This window comes from Podarcis melisellensis (assembly GCF_964234715.1).
Source record: "Podarcis melisellensis genome assembly, chromosome: 10".
Taxonomy (NCBI): domain Eukaryota; kingdom Metazoa; phylum Chordata; class Lepidosauria; order Squamata; family Lacertidae; genus Podarcis; species Podarcis melisellensis.
In genome coordinates, this window is record NC_138542.1 from 2,046,173 (window position 1) to 2,063,622 (window position 17,450).

The 17,450-nt window shown below is 43.4% G+C and overlaps 1 protein-coding gene across 1 annotated transcript; it reads right to left on the reverse strand.

Annotated features, from left to right (window-relative positions):
- Positions 1–1,927: 1,927 nt before the first annotated feature.
- On the reverse strand, positions 1,928–11,774 carry UCMA (upper zone of growth plate and cartilage matrix associated). Its single transcript, XM_081927903.1, has 5 exons — positions 10,670–11,774; positions 10,232–10,300; positions 9,981–10,076; positions 6,293–6,391; positions 1,928–3,033 (listed from the first exon to the last, which is right to left on the reverse strand). Exons 1-5 carry the CDS (start codon positions 10,725–10,727, stop codon positions 2,936–2,938), a joined length of 420 nt encoding a protein of 139 aa, XP_081784029.1. The 5' UTR covers positions 10,728–11,774; the 3' UTR covers positions 1,928–2,935.
- Positions 11,775–17,450: the final 5,676 nt, after the last annotated feature.

The window sequence follows — 17,450 nt, forward strand, 5'->3', positions numbered from 1 at the left end:
TACAAACCCATATTTTTAAAACCTCCTGAATTAGCCCTGGGAGAGGGATGGCTTTAAAATCGCTCTCCAGCCTGTCTAGTCATGCACTTTGCAGGATATTCAGCACAAGCCATTGATTCTGATTTTCTTCTTATTTTTGCAATTGCCTGCGGGATGTTGCTGCAGAAGAAACTGGGATTAAGAGGATTGTGAGTGGAGATCATGAAAAACAAGGTGCTGAGATGAATTGCAGGTGGAGATCCTCAAGCCTGGGGGAATTGTTCTAGTGAAGGAAGAGCAATGTGCCTGCTTTGGAGAGTAATATAAAGGCCTTTGAAGTTTCTGGCTTGGCATTTCTTTCAAACCATTAGGATAAACGTGACTGGACTTTGATGCAGTATGTTAAAAATGTGCTTTGTAAGGGGCTGCGTTGTTTTCTTGCTGGAAGAAGTAGCAGGCCAGCTACTAATGGAATTCCTAGGTAAGAAATGTTTGCTTATCCACTGGGTTATTTTCCAGACGCCAGCTGCCAAGCTCCCATACTGAAAGCAAAGATGAATCCTAACCCTTCCATTAACAACTTTGTTTTCATTTGGTGCTCCACAGTTGCCCTGGATTTGTGGATTTTTTTCTGTTGCTTTTGGAACACCTAACAGTCTTAACTTTTCACACACTTGCTTTGTCTCATTAAGTGTTAAATAATAATAAAAAGTCTCTTGAAAATGTAGGTATGTGCCTAGACAGCATCTAAAAGCACCTGTAGCAAAACTAACACTGTGTGTGAAAACCATGCCAGCTTTGATTACTAACAAGTGGGACCTTCGTGGTGCAGCTACTGAAGCATTCAAAATGGTGGACATTTTCATAGGACTCTTCTATATGCCAGTGAATAGTGCCTAATTTTGTGTGCTTGGCTGGCGCTGTTGTTGGTGAGTCATGTTGATGGGACGTTTGGCAGGAGACACTGCAAAACCACTCAGGTTGGGGGCCCACGCATGGTTGTCGTCAGCAGTTCCACTACAGCAGTTTGCTTAATCAAAGGCTGCCTTCATAAATAAATGGAAGTGCTTCTGTGTATGCTTGCTTGAAATGGTGCAGCCATCTTAAAGTCAGCTGTTTTTTTGGTTCCCGTTTTTCAAAGAGCCCTGGCTGAAGACGGGGTGGGATAGCTGGGAGCAACTTTTGTTGGGGGCCTGAGCAGGCTGTGCCCAGGCCTAGGTAGGCATTGGTGTACTCTGCAATGCTCCCCAAAAGCCACAGAAGTTGATTGTTATTAGCTGCAGAAAGTCACTAAGCTGAGAGTTCTTGTGTTTGATTTGCTATAAATGACATTTCCAGCCATTAGGACAGCAAACACAGACTTCCCCATGTGCTCTGCGAAAACTTCAAAGCTGCCCTCGAGCTCATCTGGTGGGGTGTGGGACTGCAGGGACTTGCAAAGAAGGAGGACATAAATTATGCATCTGAAAACAAATCTGTGTCTATTTTGCATAACAGAAAGATAACTGCTTTTACATTTTTCTTTCTGCAGAACCATGATGCAGGTTAAAGAATGCACCTCCGTCCAGAGAACCTCACTGCATATAGAAAATGAGGATGTCAGGGAGAGGCTAGGCTAGAGTTTGTAGGAGAAGTAATAAAGGTAAAGGGACCCCTGAGGTTGTGACACTCATCTCGATTTAAAGGCCGAGGGAGCCGGCGTTTGTCCAACTGATTGCAGACAGTTTTTCCGGGTCATGTGGCCAACATGACTAAGTGAAACCATGACTCTCGTGAAACCATGACTGGTGAAACCAGAGCAGCACACGGAAACGCCTTTTACCTTCCCGCCAGAGTGGTACCTATTTATCTACTTGCACTTTGACGTGCTTTCGAACTGCATAGTAGGCAGGAGCTGGGACTGAACAACGGGTGCTCACCCTGTCGCAGGGATTTGAACCACCGACCTTCTGATTGGCAAGCCCAAGCGGCACCCACGTCCTCTAGGAGAAGTGATAAGTCACTTTAAATACTTCATTTGAATCCTAAGTTAATCTTGCCACCAGTACGTCAAGTGCAAAACTAAAGATTCCTCACACCCTTAATCGTAAAATCTTTAACTGGCAGCAACTCTAGTGGTGTAGTTGGAGTGTTGGACCTGGGAAAATCCTGGGGAACCATGGAATTCAGCCTAGCCTGTGAAGATAAGATGAGGAGGAACCATGCAGGCCACCTTGAGGAAAGGCAGGAAATAAATGTAATAGTAAATATATAAACTAAGAAAAGTGATTGCAAGAGGCTAATATATTTTTAATAAACAAATACAATGTTCTTTGCTCCATATTCTAAAATCATTTGAAACAGATACAGCACAAGCTGGCATTGGGGTTTTTTTCCCAATGCCCCTATCAAAATACAGTGCTTATTTTAGAATAATGCTTATGCATTTGCTCTAATATAAAGTTTGGTCAACCTTTTTTGGCCCAAGACCACATGCAGCCTTGACCAGCCCAGGGCTGCAAGCAACAGTGCCCCCTCCACATTCCAGGCACACACTTGCAGGACACACACCCAAAGCAGATCAGCAGAGGAGGAGGGGTCAGCGTCAGGCTGATAACTGAGGAGGTGGTTAGTCTTCCTGCCAGGGGGCTGGACTAAGCAGGGGTTTCGCTTCCCTTTGCTCCCTTGTTCAGATATGCACAGGTCTAAAAGATCCCGTTTTGCCCGCAGCGATTTGGCCTTTGCTCCAAGGACTGGAGGTGGCGGCGTACCAGCGCTTCATGATACAAAGCAAAGCAGCACCTATGAGCCAACTCGATACTAGCTGAAGCCCTGGTGAAACAGGATCCATGGAGAGGGGATCAGTCATGTTTCCATGACTTCATCTATATTGCCTTGCTGGCAGTCCTGCCAATCGCACGCTCAGCAGGGACTTCCCATTTTCATTGTTTTGTGTTCTCCGCTCTTCCTCTCTGCCCTAGACAATGTGCCGGTTATATAGGTATGGTGGGTAGAGACTGTCATAATGGTACTGGCGCCATTGCTCAATCTGCTCTCGGCTTCTCTCATCCTGCTCTATAGAGGGAAGAGAAGTAAAATTAAATCATTGGTGGTGAACATGGCCCACGTTCTGGTTTGGTTAGGTTTGCTTGTTCACCTCAGGGGGAAACTCCTTTTGTATATTCATAAAACCGTCTACAAGAGAGGATCCATGACAATTCAATGGGGGGGGGTGTAGAGAGGGGAAGTTAGGAGTCGGTGGGGGGATGGAACAGTTGGGGATCCGTGAAAATTTCTGGCAGAGTGGAGGTCACAAAGCCTGCTGCCTCCCACGCTAATGGTCCTCTTCTCTTAGGAGACATTGTCGGGATTTTATCTAGGACCTTTTCATAGTAAATCCCCATACAGAGTCTACAAAGATGTAGTTAGTTTTCCAACAGAGATAGACCTAATCTTTATTCTAACTGAAATGGAATTTCTGATCTCTAATATTTAGCACCCTTGCAGTACTCATCATGTAAGAAAATAACTCCTAATAGGTCCTAAGATATTCTGTAGGTCAATTAAAGTGTCATAGGTTCCGAATCTATTAATATTTGTGATTCTATAAATTAAATATCTAACATTTTCAGTATTTCCGTATGACTGGGTAGGGTCACAATAAAAGATTAAAAGTTATTTCTTACTCCTTAAAGAAATATATTAATTAGAAAAGAAAAAAGATACAAAATATTGCCAGTGGTACGTTTTGTTCTGTTTTGTTTTTTCTAAATGAAATCTTGCAGCTTTTTAACATACATTATTTGTAGGTCTTCAAACCAATGAGGCTCTTGATTATGATCTCCTGGTCTTCCAATTTTGAGATTTTACATTAATTATTAAGAATCTTTAACTATTGTATACCAAGTTAAAACTATCCTTTTCAATAAGGACAGCAGACATTACAATTTGATGTACATGCTTTCATGTTCTAAGGTTTGCATATCCAGTTCCTGCCCTACTGAACTAAGTGGAGCTTACATCTGAGGAGACAAGCATGGGAATGTGCCGTTGAAGAAGTAAAAACTGAGGGTAAGATGAATCTCCCCTTTTCCAGCTTCAGAATATCTAGAAATCTGGCAGTATCAGAATATGTCAAGAGTATCCACCATTACAGGGAAAGGGCAGCTCTGGAAAAATATCTGGATGTATTGAGACACCAGGCAGACACGCTTGATGTAAAGAGCAGCATTCAGCTGGGGCTGCACTTGGAATTCCAGAGAACAAAATTTGATGGAAAACTTCCTCCCATATTTGCATTCCCTGCCGAATGTGGAAATGGTGGGAAATGATGTGGTGGTATGGTTAAAAGCAACATGATTTACTAGGTAGGAAAAAATATGTATGGGAAGAAGTACTTTCATTTGTGGCTGGGGAGCAAGCAAAGCACAAGGCAACAATTCAGACTGGTTTTTTACTCTCTCCAGAGTTTCTGAAGCCCCTCCGTGTTATGCCAGAACCCGTGATGTAACTTGTATTTCTTGAGGAACTGTTACTACATTAAATTAAACCAGAATCCAAAAAGCCACACAGCCCTGCTTAGTTCTTTGCAATGAAGGAGGTTTGGACTAAGTTCCTCAACATGCTGCACAACATATTACCGTACTTTTGAAACGGAGGGAAGTTTCCAAAGCAGATAATGGGACTGGGTCGTTTAAAGGAAGTCAGCCAAAAATCACCCTTGGGAATGATATGTTGGACTTGTGTTAAAAAGAGTGAGTCGGCTGAATTTAATTCTCCCATTTTAATGAGAAGCTTAAATGTATCTGGCTACTCAGCTTCATCCAAGAGGCAGTTGTCCACCCACCACCCTCTCAATCAACTTACTCCCCCCCCCCCCCAATTGAGAGCTAGTTATCTAATACCCCCCTGGGCTCAGAGAGGGCTTGCCTCCTTCAAGGAAGTGGGGGTCTCCTCTCACAACAAAACTCCGCTCAAGAGGACTGTGGTTAAGCTGTGTCCTGTCCACATCCTCAAACCCATCTCAAAAGGTGGAACTAGATGGTGAGTTGGGGATTTCACCAGGATTTGTTTTAGCTACACAGGCATCTCTGGCTTGTTGAGTACCTCACATTTGGGGTTTTTGCTTTCTTACTAGGTTTCCTATGCATTTAAAAACAAGTGTGAGGCCTTCAGTCAGTGCTGAGCACCAACCAAGATGGAACTGATAGCATGATTTTTATCATACCCTCCAACGTTTCTCAGATGAAAATAGGGACATTCTGTTCTACACAGAACCACTGCCTGAGCATTTTCTCCTGGTCAAGTACAAAAGTTATTAGAGGAAACACACAAGACTGCAGTATTTTAAGCACAGAAATCTTTGAACTTATGAAGTGCATTTAGGGAAGCCTGAGGGGGGAAAGGAAACCCCAAATCAATAAATACAACTAACTAGCAGTTGTACTGATGTAGAATAGAATGTCCTTATTTTTGTTGGAGGGCTTGTGCTATACTGGGGCAGGAAATGCAAAGCATTTTGTTATGGGGCCTGAAAAAAAGGCTACATTTAGATGACAGTATTGGAAAATTCCATCCAAATACTTGTTTTGAAAGGGAATTGGATCAGAGCTGCCACACCTGCCTGGCTGACAAAGTGGCTACCAGCCTCTGCACAGGATCCGGGGACCCAACGGCTCTTGAGCAGCGTGTGCCACAGTTTAGAAGTTTATTTCCATATTTAGTACATGTTTACCAAACTGTTTCTGCCTCCCTCTGAATATGCTTTCAGGGTTTGCTTTTAAAAAAAATATTCAACACATGATTGTCCTCCGCTGAACGACGCTCACAAAATCAGAACAATTGGCAACCTGAGACAAGAAGGAGTTTGTTGTGTGTGTCCTAGTGGTATTAAGTAACTCGCATGTTAAGAACAATTCTCTTCAAAACTACAGATAGGATCTCATGAAATGGAGACTTTTGCAACAGTATCCTGAAAGCAAAGAAAGTTCTCTTTCTTAACATCACTTGCATTTCACAAGAAACCTTCTGTCGTCACTGCAAGCCAGAATTCACAAGCTAAGGAAGACTCCATGAGGTTTTTATTTAGGGCACAAGTGGTTAAACTGCAGCCATCCAGATTTGGCCAGAGGTTCATCACCTCTGCTTTAAAGGGTACGGTGGCACTTCCCCAAACCTTGCTGTTCTCCGTTGTCCCCCACAGATTGCGAGGATATCAGCACGTGCATTTTTCTACATTGTGGAGTGTGGCGCTTGCAGTGATCAAGTGTGCACCCAAAGCATGGAAAACACATGACACCCCTTTTGCTTCTGTTGCTAAACCCTGTGGTCTTACCATCACGCTCTTCCTCAACAAAGTTCTCAAACTCGTTCCTCTGCTCCTCATAGTATTCCCTCCTTTGTTCGTCAGCAGCCAGCATCTGGCGGGTCTCGGCTGTATTGGAAGATGAGCAGATTGGAAGATTAGCCAGCAGGCCTGAAAAGGGACTGAGGGATGCTTGCTCTTGTTGCACTGAGCCACTTCAATATGAATGTCCTATAAATCTCCCTTGACTGTAAGCCTTTGAGTGCTTAACTATAGAGCAAGAATGGAAAGCCTGCAGCTCACATGCCACCTGCAAGTCTCGAAATGCTTTTCTATTTTAAAACAGAAAAATAACATTTATTAATGCTATCCAATTATTGGATTAACCCCAACTATTTAAGAGTTAATCCAGCTAAAAAAAGCCCACCCCTTGAAGTAGCAAGAATTAACGTGCTTTTTAGACTAAATAGGCAAAAAGAATCCAAACTGGTGATGTTTTGTAGCCTCAAAATTAGTCACCTTATTTTGCTTGCAGCAAGCAGCTAGTTTGCATTATTCACTTTCATCCTCATGAGGTCCTTGGTTTGCAAAATCTTCTGTACCCTTGTGCTCTGTTATCAACATAATTTGCTCTGGGCTGTGGGAGGGGGGTAATCTGAGTGCGGGGTGTGAGTGGTTCCACTCTGAGTCAGGGACTTAGCACTGGGTGGCCTTTTGGTGCCTCTGATGGTGATTCTGTGAGTTTGGAATACCTGCACTTGAGGAAATCTATCCATGCCCTTCATCTCCCCAGCTGATCATTAACAGAAAGTGCAATTAACAACAGAAAGGTTCACTGCTGTTCAATATTCTAAGGTCTTTGTTTATTTGGCTGCCTGCTGCCCCACAGAAAACACCCTATGTGTAGGAAAGTAGCATCTCAGGGAAAAAAGTTCAGCCTAGCCTTCTCCCCAAGTCCCTGATAATGCTGTTGTGCTTTTAAGTAAAAAGGGTGGGGAGTAATAAACATGCAATCCCACAACTGTATTCTGCAATAGTGCAGTCCAGAAAAAGCTTTACCCCCGGATTCTGTAGATTGCATAAGATGCCCAACGGAAAGACTCACCTCTGAGTGAGGTTCTCAGAAGAGGGAATGGAAACTTTCCTCTCTTGCTAGCCTGCACTATCTTGTAGGAAGATCCTACTAGATGAGGATTTCTGACCTGCCCCAGGCACTGCACCCAGCTGCACCACTCAGCTGCTCTTAATCAAGGAGCATCGCTCTGTGAAGTCAAAAGTATTCAAAAGGAGAACTAACACTGTTTCAGGGATCCTGTGTAAGGCGGCTGGATGGCGCCTGGTGTGCCTCCTTCCAGCAACTCCTGCAGCCCAGCTGGTGCCAGAAGATTGCTCTGTTTTCCTTTGGACCCCACCAGAGAGGCTGAAAGGGGGGGTGTCGACTGGGCAGCCCAGGACCTCCATACACACAGCCCAGGCTTGCGCCCCAGAAAGGTCACTTGGGTGTTGCAAATGCAGCAAAAAGAATGTGGGAGGCAGCAGGGACAAGTTATCTGCCTCTGCAGCCACAGCGGCTGCTGTGATTCTCCAGCAGTTTGGCTTCAGCCCTGGAGACACACTCCATTAACTCTTGATGGGTGCCAAGAAGCAAGGATCCTGTGTATTTTTTGTTGTTCAGTTTAAGTATTATGGGTTGTTGAGTTGAGGGTAGCAAGCAGTGGTGGAGGGATGCCAATAAAGGAATTCTGACTTTGGAGAGGCATGTGACACATTGGATCAACCATGTTTGGCTTTTGTTTCCTGCATTTTAAGTGCTCCATCAATGTGATGCACAAGGAAAGAGATAGTATTGTCTTTATTATTGTCTCAGTCAAGTTCTATGTTGAGAAGGGTAATGTTTGGTGGTCACTTCCAGCTGTTAAATGTCCTGGGAGTGGTGAGAAAGTGAAATGCAGGAGGGGGCCGTCCGGCCTGCGTGTGTCTCAGAGTGGGTGCCGACTCTATCCTTTGTGTGCAAGTCTGGCTGCTTGCCCCAAACGCTCCAGGCATGTTTTTGTCTGCTAGCCCTGGGAAAGTGCTGCACACAACTCCCTTTGTGTTATGAAGCTAATGACAAAAACTGCAGGAGTCAGGGATGCAAAATGCTGCCTGCCCAGGGGTGACAAAACAGTCTGAGCCAGCCCTGGTTGCTAGAAGGCAAGATCAATCACTGACCGTACTTTTTAAATACCGTATTTTTTTGCACCATAACACTCACTTTTTTCCTCCTAGAAAGTAAGGGGAAATGTCTGTGCGTGTTGTGGAGGGAATGCCTACAGGTGGCATGCCTACAGATTTTCCTCCTCTAAAAACTATGTGCGTGTTATGGTTGGGTGCGTGTTATAGAGAGAAAAATACAGTAATTACTTTAAATGAAGTCAGGTGTGCATTTCTATGGATGCTGTTTAGGGTTCTACCAAGGGGGGCTGAATCTGGTCTTGCAGGGCCTGCCCACCCCAGAGTTTCCCGGGTGCTTGCAGCTGTCTTCCCATTTAATTTGCATAGTCCACATGACTATCAAACAGCACCAATCTCAGCGCTTTCCCCCCTCTGTAAAATCAGGTTTTACTGGGCTCCAAACCATTCCACTCATGTTTGCCGATGGTTTGTTCTGTATTCCTGAGTGGGTAGATCAGTCATCATTTCCTGTCACTCCCCTTTCCACACCCACTACTTCTGAATTTGCGTGTAGCTATTTCCTGCACACTCCTGAATGATGGAGTCTAGTTATAGACATATTGGTTCTGCACATTTTTGCAGAACCAGGAAAGTGCACAAGCAAATTTTCAGTTGCCTGGTGCCTGGCTGCATGCTTTTGCATACGACTTGGGTCAGATTTTTTCTTAAGAATGCAAGGGACACGCAAAGCTGTCTGCGCACACCCTGTCAGTACTCAACTGGCGTAATAGATTAGAAGGCAATAGATTAAAAGGCAGGGACAAACACAAAAAGGCCAAATTTGCTCCCCATATACAAATACAAATTCAAATACTTTTATCTGTGGACTACTCTGGTCTAATTCCAATGAAGGCAAAGTGGATTAACAGCTAAATAACGTCTGAACGTGGCCAAGCCTGTGCTTGAGACCTGCTGCTTCCCTAAACTGCAGAAGGAGACAGCAGGTCTCTGCATTGCACTCAGGTATCTTGAGTTCACCAGGATGCCCTGCACCTCCCACTCTGTCCTCCTAATGGACCACCATGTGGTTTAAACTAATTAAGAAACATCTCATACTTTCAAATACATTTCAGTTTCCAAAGCAACAACTTAGCTAATTTAGAAATGCAGCCAATAAATATGTGCATTAAGAAATTAAATGAAAACCCCCAGCTACAAAGAGTTTTTCAAGTACTGACTTACACAAGCAAACTTTCTTATTTTTTCTTCCTGCTGCCTTCTACTATCACTCCTCCGCACCCATGTGCCAGTCTTTGACATCCCACTGCCTATTACTCTAGAGTAGTCGTATTCAATCAGATAAATGGATAGTGGTGACCACTGCATACATGTGTGTTTCGATATGAAAATCAGAAGAGTAAGGAGCCTGTTCTAATCTTCACTGATCTGTTAATAAATATTTCACAGCGTGGCAGACAATTTAGGAATGTGTCCAAAAAACAAGAGATTAAAGGAACATTAAATAAATCACAGCTTTCCGTAAACAGTTTCCAAACAGTCTCACCATTGAGCTCGTCTCTGGACTTGGTAGATCTTTTGCCTCTTTTCTTGAAAAAGTTAGAGGCATCTGATTCCTTCATGAAGACTCTCTTTTTAACACCTGGAAGTAGAAAAATAAGGGAGCCTGACCACTGGTGAGAAATGGGTGGCGGTTATTTATTTTCAAAAATGTTTAAAGTAAATATGTGTCTTGTTTATATTGACTTATCCCTTTCCAAAGCTAGTTAATTAATAAAATTGAATCTCCCCACTTACTTTCCTTGCTGAGTTCTCCAGCTGCTGCTTTCTTGGACTCCACAGCCACGGCACCACCTTCTTCAAGAACTAGAGAAGGTGAAGTATAAACCCAGTTTTGGATTTAGTGAGAGTAAGTACAGAATCTTGGAGAAAATCACAGATGATTTTTAAAAACTGTTTCCTGCTATATTATAACATGGCAAAGATAATTGTTCTTCTTAACATGCCTTGGATAGCAAATACACTAAGGATAAGTCTATATCCTGGACAGAGCTTAAAAGCAGTATTGCTGGTGTAGTAGCTAGAAACTGAGTATCTTTTAGCATTTGGTGATTTGATGGGAAAACTACAGTCTCTCTCATCCCATTAAACTGACAAATGCTGCCATTTGTTGCCCTATTATTCCTTGCTGAAATTCAACCTTTCCTTGTAGTTATTATTGCAAATCATACATACCAATCAGAAGCACTAAAGCCATGAGGCAGGAACGGAAAAGCACTTGCTTCCACTTCATCTCTGCTGTGTTCCAGCCGGCACAGTAATGAATGTCACAGCGACTTTTGCACACAGAAAAAAGAATAAAAAGAGTCCTGTTCTCTTTCTAGGAAATGAAGCAGAAAGTGATGCTCTTCCCTGAGGGGGGGGGGAGAGAGAGGAGGAACCTGGGATGGCGCTTGACTTGGGAGCGCCTACGTTGGCTGCAGAGACAGGTTCAAGGGAGCATGGGAAACTCAGCATAGGAACAAGTGTGTAGCAAACATGCTGGCTCTGAGACACACACCCAGCGGGGAAGGAGCTGTCAACAGCCAGGCAAAGTGGGGAGACTCATGGAAACCAGACATATTATTTGCAAAAATGGTGACGGGAAAGTAGAGATTTAAGCAAGAAACAGTCTGACTGCTGAAGGGCACCTGGGTGGCGAGGGTAGTAGTAGCAGCTGCAACTTTAGGGTGGTGGCAGAGCTAATATATGTGTCTGATTGCATCTAGTTTTCAGTTGCAACTGAATTCACTATGTGAGGAACCTTGTGCATCAGACCAAAGGACCACCAAATCCAGTACTCTGCTTCCAACTGTTTCCAGTAGTGACCAGCAGGGCATGAAGGTAACATCTTTCCCTCTCCCCCACCCCATCACATCTCTGAACTTGTGCCTAAGGCAAAAAGGAGGTACTAGGTACAGTTGCAGAAAAAAACACATCTGGTGAATGGAAAAGTAACTTATTGAGTTTCATGAGCTCACTATTTTCAGGAAGAAGGTGGACAGGATAGAGCCTTACCACAATTTAGTAAAATCAGGATGCACTTTCTTGGAGGAGGCAAACGACAGAGGCTGGGTGTAAATGTCTGTCCCATATGGACGGTGCTGATGATGCTTTGCTAATGATTCTTTATGAAGACCTGATTCCTTTCTTGATGGAGTAATGTAGATGGTGCTGGAGGAGACTCCTGAGAGTCCCATTGACTGCAAGAAGATCAAACCTCTCCATTCTTAAGGAAATCAGCCCTGAGTGCTCACTGGAAGGACAGATTCTGAAGCTGAAGCTCCAGTACTTTGGGCACTTCATGAGAAGAGAAGACTCCCTGGAAAATACCCTGACTTTGGGAAAGATTGAGGGGACAACAGAGGATGAGATGTCTGGACAGTGTTCTCAAAGCTACTAATATGAGTTTGACCAAACTGCGGGAGGCAGTGGAAGACAGGAGTGCCTGGCGTGCTCTGGTCCTTGGAGTCACGAAGAGTTGGAAACGACTAAATGACTAAACAACAACAACAAAATCACATTGTGATGTTAGTGCACTCTACCAATGCCATTTATTGAATGTTTCTTATTAAAATCTCCTCAACAGGTGACTTACTGGTTTCCAGGGTAACAGGCTCTTTGAATCAGGGCTGCCAACTTGAATAAATGATTTGGGTGGCAGGTATGCCCTGCCTCACATAATTAATCCCATGACACAGCACACACACACCATTTGAATGGCAATGCCCATCAACCCTGGGGGACCCCTCAAATATTTGGGGGGGGGCAAAGGGACCCCTAGGAATTGGCTCCTATGCTTTAAATACCAGAAAGCCCACATGATGGGCTGCATTTATAGCTAACAGTTTCTTTGTCAAAAATGAATGTTGAGCTAACAGTTAAGTATCTTAAGAGGTACAAGTGAGGTTGATGATGTTTCACTTGGACTAGAGAAACTTGTGTCCACTTGGACACTTTGCTCTCAGACAATTTGAGGGGGAAGACCTAAGCTCCATTTTCGGTGCCCTGAAAACAAAGCAGCAAATATGTGTTCAAACCACATCTGTGGTGGTGAGAGTAAAATATGATAGAGAGTAAAAGATGAGAGTAAAAGATGATAGGCAGACAGACAGATGATGATAGATATAGATAGATAGATGATAGATAGATAGATATAGATGATAGACAGATAGATATTATCTCCATGCAAGCTGTGGAATGAGCAACATTAAGCAATGAAATAAGCTAAACAATCAATGATAAAGTAGCAGAGAAGCCAAACTGGGATGGGGGGGGGGGAGAGACAGAGAGAGATCTAAGGGAATAAAAAATATCTTCACCTGGTGCCAAAAACAGTGTTCCATGCAGGTCCCCTGGGGGAGCATCCAATAACTGGGACACATAACAAAAAAGAATGCTGGATTTGATGAGGCTTTTTATCCATAAAGTAATTCCAGTGAAGATGAGAGTCTAATTCAGTGTCATCCATTCAAGTTTACTGTTTTAACAGAAAATAACCAAAAACTAGGGGAAAGAGATTGGAGAAGGACTAGAATAGAAAGGCAGTCTAAAAGAGAAGATGTATCTGAATGCTGCAGAACTGAGGTGTAAACATTCACGTTCAAATCTACCACTTCAGTCCTGAAATGCCGCATTGGCAGCACCCAAGTTATGGAATGTACAGAAGTGCTTGAAAGTAAACGCTGAGTTTGTTCTCCTGGCAGAGCAGCCTGTGAAGCGGATGAATGGGGGTTTATGCCCTGAATATGTCTTTGCCACTTCTGATGCTTCTACTACAAACAGCACATGATGTTCCTTCATGTACCACACAGGATACCATTAAGCTACTGAATGTGTCTAAGGATATTTTCCCCACACTGAACAAAAATTGACACACCTTCACAGCATTGTCGAGTTGGAAGGGACTCTGAGGATCATCTAGTCATTAACCTTATTCCTCCTCTACTTGAGTGGCTCTTGGAACTATGTTGACTGTGTGGATCAGGATGGTTTTGCTTTCCTTGGAACAAATAAGGAAGCTATTCATCATGTTGTCATACCGTATGGCCACTAAGTGGAAGAGCATTTGAGAGGCTTCTGATTAAAGGTGAAGTTGTCTTAGCGGCTGTGTTGCAACCACACACTGTATTCATGCATGAGGGAGAACCACACACCGCACCAAGGTTTTCATTGCAGCTGCTTGTCCCACTTGAAGAGGAAAGCAACTTAATTTTAAGCTTTAATTCAAAATGCTAAACAGCATTGCTTTCTCACCCTGTGATGGAGATTTCAAAGGCTCTTCTGCCTCGTCAGCATTTTTCTCTGTTATTTTTGTTGTGGTCTGTTGTGTCATCTTAAAGTGCACATGGGTCCCCTGGTCATTCCCAAACCAGAGTTTACAGAGTTTATGCTGTAATGTGTGTCAGCTTCCAAATTATTCTACACTTACAAACCTGTGAAGAATTGGGAGAACACAAGTGACCAAGCATCCAATGCTATGTATCTCACTTTAGCAGGAGCAGGCATTTGACAAGGTGCCCCATGATATTCTTGTAAAGAAGCTGGTAAAATGCGGTCTTGACTATGCTACCACTCAGTGGATTTGCAACTGGCTGACTGACCGAACCCAAAGGGTGCTCATCAATGGTTCCTCTTCATCCTGGAGAAGAGTGACTAGGGGGTGCCACAGGATTCTGTCTTGGGCCTGGTCTTATTCAACATCTTTATCAACGACTTGGATGATGGACTCAAGGGCATCCTGATCAAATTTGCAGATGACACCAAACTGGGAGGGGTGGCTAACACCCCAGAGGACAGGATCACACTTCAAAATGACCTTGCCAGATTAGAGAACTGGGCCAAAACAAACAAGATGAATTTTAACAGGGAGAAATGTAAAGTATTGCACTTGGGCAAAAAAATGAAAGGCACAAATACAAGATGGGTGACACCTGGCTTGAGAGCAGTACATGTGAAAAGGATCTAGGAGTCTTGGTTGACCACAAACTTGACATGAGCCAACAGTGTGACGTGGCAGTTAAAAAAGCCAATGCAATTCTGGGCTGCATCAATAGGAGTATAGCATCTAGATCAAGGGAAGTAATAGTGCCACTGTATTCTGCTCTGGTCAGACCTCACCTGGAGTACTGTGTCCAGTTCTGGGCACCAAAGTTCAAGAAGGACACTGACAAACTGGAACGTGTCCAGAGGAGGGCAACCAAAATGGTCAAAGGCCTGGAAACGATGCCTTATGAGGAACGACTAAGGGAGCTGGACATGCTTAGCCTGGAGAAGAGGAGGTTAAGGGGTGATATGATAGCCATGTTCAAATATATAAAAGGATGTCACATAGAGGAGGGAGAAAGGTAGTTTTCTGCTGCTCCAGAGAAGCGGACACGGAGCAATGGATCCAAACTACAAGAAAGAAGATTCCACCTAAACATTAGGAAGAACTTCCTGGCAGTAAGAGCTGTTCGACAGTGGAATTTGCTGCCAAGGAGTGTGGTGGAGTCTCCTTCTTTGGAGGTCTTTAAGCAAAGGCTTGACAACCATATGTCAGGAGTGCTCTGATGGTGTTTCCTGCTTGGCAGGGGGTTGGACTCGATGGCCCTTGGGGTCTCTTCCAACTCTATGATTCTATGATACACCGCTCTTCAGTGAAGGATTCTGAAGGATTTTATAGAGTGAGTGGCAGGACACAATGGAAGAATGCTTTTGCAACCTAAGGATGTTATTTTTCTCATGATCTTAGCAAAAATTCATATATTAATTATTCCCTCACATGGAGCAGCTCCATTGCTTCAGCCACATGGCAAGAGGAAATGAAGCATCAACCAGCAGACCATTCAGTTAGGACTTATTATTTTTATCATCATTAGTAGTAGTATACCGCCCTTCCTCTGTAGATCTTATGGTGTTTATTTACTTGGTTGTGCAATTAAACTTGATGGCCTCATTATTTATTCTAGTCTTTGAACTTATAGTAATTTAAATTGGAACAAATAAGGAAGTTACTGGGGTTCTATTGGTAAAACAGGATATGAAGATCTGTCTGTTGATAATGTGACACTTGCATTAACCCACCTGGAAAAAAAATTCTCTCTCAATTCAGCTTAATTTCCAGTTACAAGACAAGACAAAACCATTTTGAATGGATGAGTGTTGATATAGAATAACCTGTGGTAAATAGTATTTTTAAAGAATACTCTGCCCCAAATAATATTTAGGCTGTAATTTTATACCATCTTACCTGAAAAGGAGCCCTACTGAATCCAGTGGAGCTTACTTCTGAGTGCAGTGTAAACCAACTCAATAACTTGGGATTCAGCTCCATAATAATTTAGATCTCATAGTACAGGGTAATAATCCAAATTTATTATTTGGGAGCAGCTGCGAATTTTAGGAAAGCTGAATCACTGGGCAAATTTGCCCTTTTCCTGGCTAAGTAAAATTGGCACGCTCAAGAGGAAGTTGTTCATTCTCTTAACTTTGCCACTAAAACATGACAGAGGTATATTGGACACATGGAAGGAAACTGTTCCATATAAATTTTTAAACACGTTTTTCTGCTGAAAGAAACCACTAAGGTTCAGACATCAGTCTGAGCACCCAAAGGATTAATCACAAAACTCTGGAGGTGGCAGGGGCACGGATACACAAGCAAGCCTTGCCCCAGCTTCTCCTCATGGTGGCTTTAGCATGCCCGTCTGGTGAGGATTCCTCAGGACATTCTGCTGAAGGCACTCGGAAGCTTTGCCTCCCTAGAGAGCCCTGTCTTGCCAAGGTTCCTCATTGCGGAGAGGTCTGAAGAGCAGCCTGAGCAGCCAGGGGCTGTTCTAGAATTGATTTCTAGTGGGGGTTGGAACTGGAGTATAGCAATTCCTCAAAAATATTACATCCTCTTAATTTCAATGAAAATTCTTATGTAGATGGTACCTTATATGGACTTTGTTGTTATGGAGGGTCTGGGAGCAGGAGACTCTTTGGAACAGATATTTAATTGTGTGTTCTTCAATAATATATGCTTTCACATACAGTTTCAAATGACACAGTTCATAAGGCTTTTTGCATGATAGTAATTACCATATTTTTTGCACCATAACACTCACTTTTTTCCTCCTAGAAAGTAAGGGGAAATGTCTGTGCGTGTTATGGAGGGAATGCCTGCGGGTGGCATGCCTACGGATTTTCCTCCTCTAAAAACTATGTGTGTGTTATAGAGCGAAAAATACGGTACATTCTTGTTGGTCATTTCTCTTTCTTAATCATCTATGTAAGTTGAACTTCTTTTAAATTTCACTGCAGTTTCCAAATGAGATTACATCCACCTGTCATTTCTTACAAAAGCTTACAAAGCTGACTGCAATAGGCTCTTGACAGTCAAGTACAACACTTTTAGGTCGAGTTTTATAAGGCTGAGTACCAAAACACAGAATCATAGAATTGTAGAATTGGAAGGAACCTTAAGGGTCATCTAGTTCAGCCCCCTGCAAGGCAGGAATCTCAACTAGATCATACATGAGAGATGGCTTAAAAACCTCCGTGGAAGGAGAGTTCACCACCTCCCAAGGGGGTCCATTCCACTGTTGAATGTAGCCCCTATGTATGTCATTGGTGCATTCCATTGGTGCAGAAGCCTGTTTTCTTGGCTGGTTCAATATGCTGCTGGAGGCTGAGCCAAGCTCTGTTCAGAGGAGACCATGAGAGGAGACCACACAAGACGGCCTTCTGGCCATTGGGGGGGGGCCTTTTCTACACTGCTCCCAACTCTGCCACAGCCTTTCGAGATGGGGCAATCGCAAATGGAGAGCCCTTTCCTGATTAGTCAGAAGTCTACCAGCATATGTGAAGTTCCTATTTAGTTATTTTTGCCCCAAAGTATATTCCTTTAACTTACAAGGAACTGCATTTGCCATTTTGTTCATTTATTCACCCAGTTTGGAGAAAATAATGCTACGCTACTAAGAATACAGGCTGTGGCTTGAACATTCTGAAT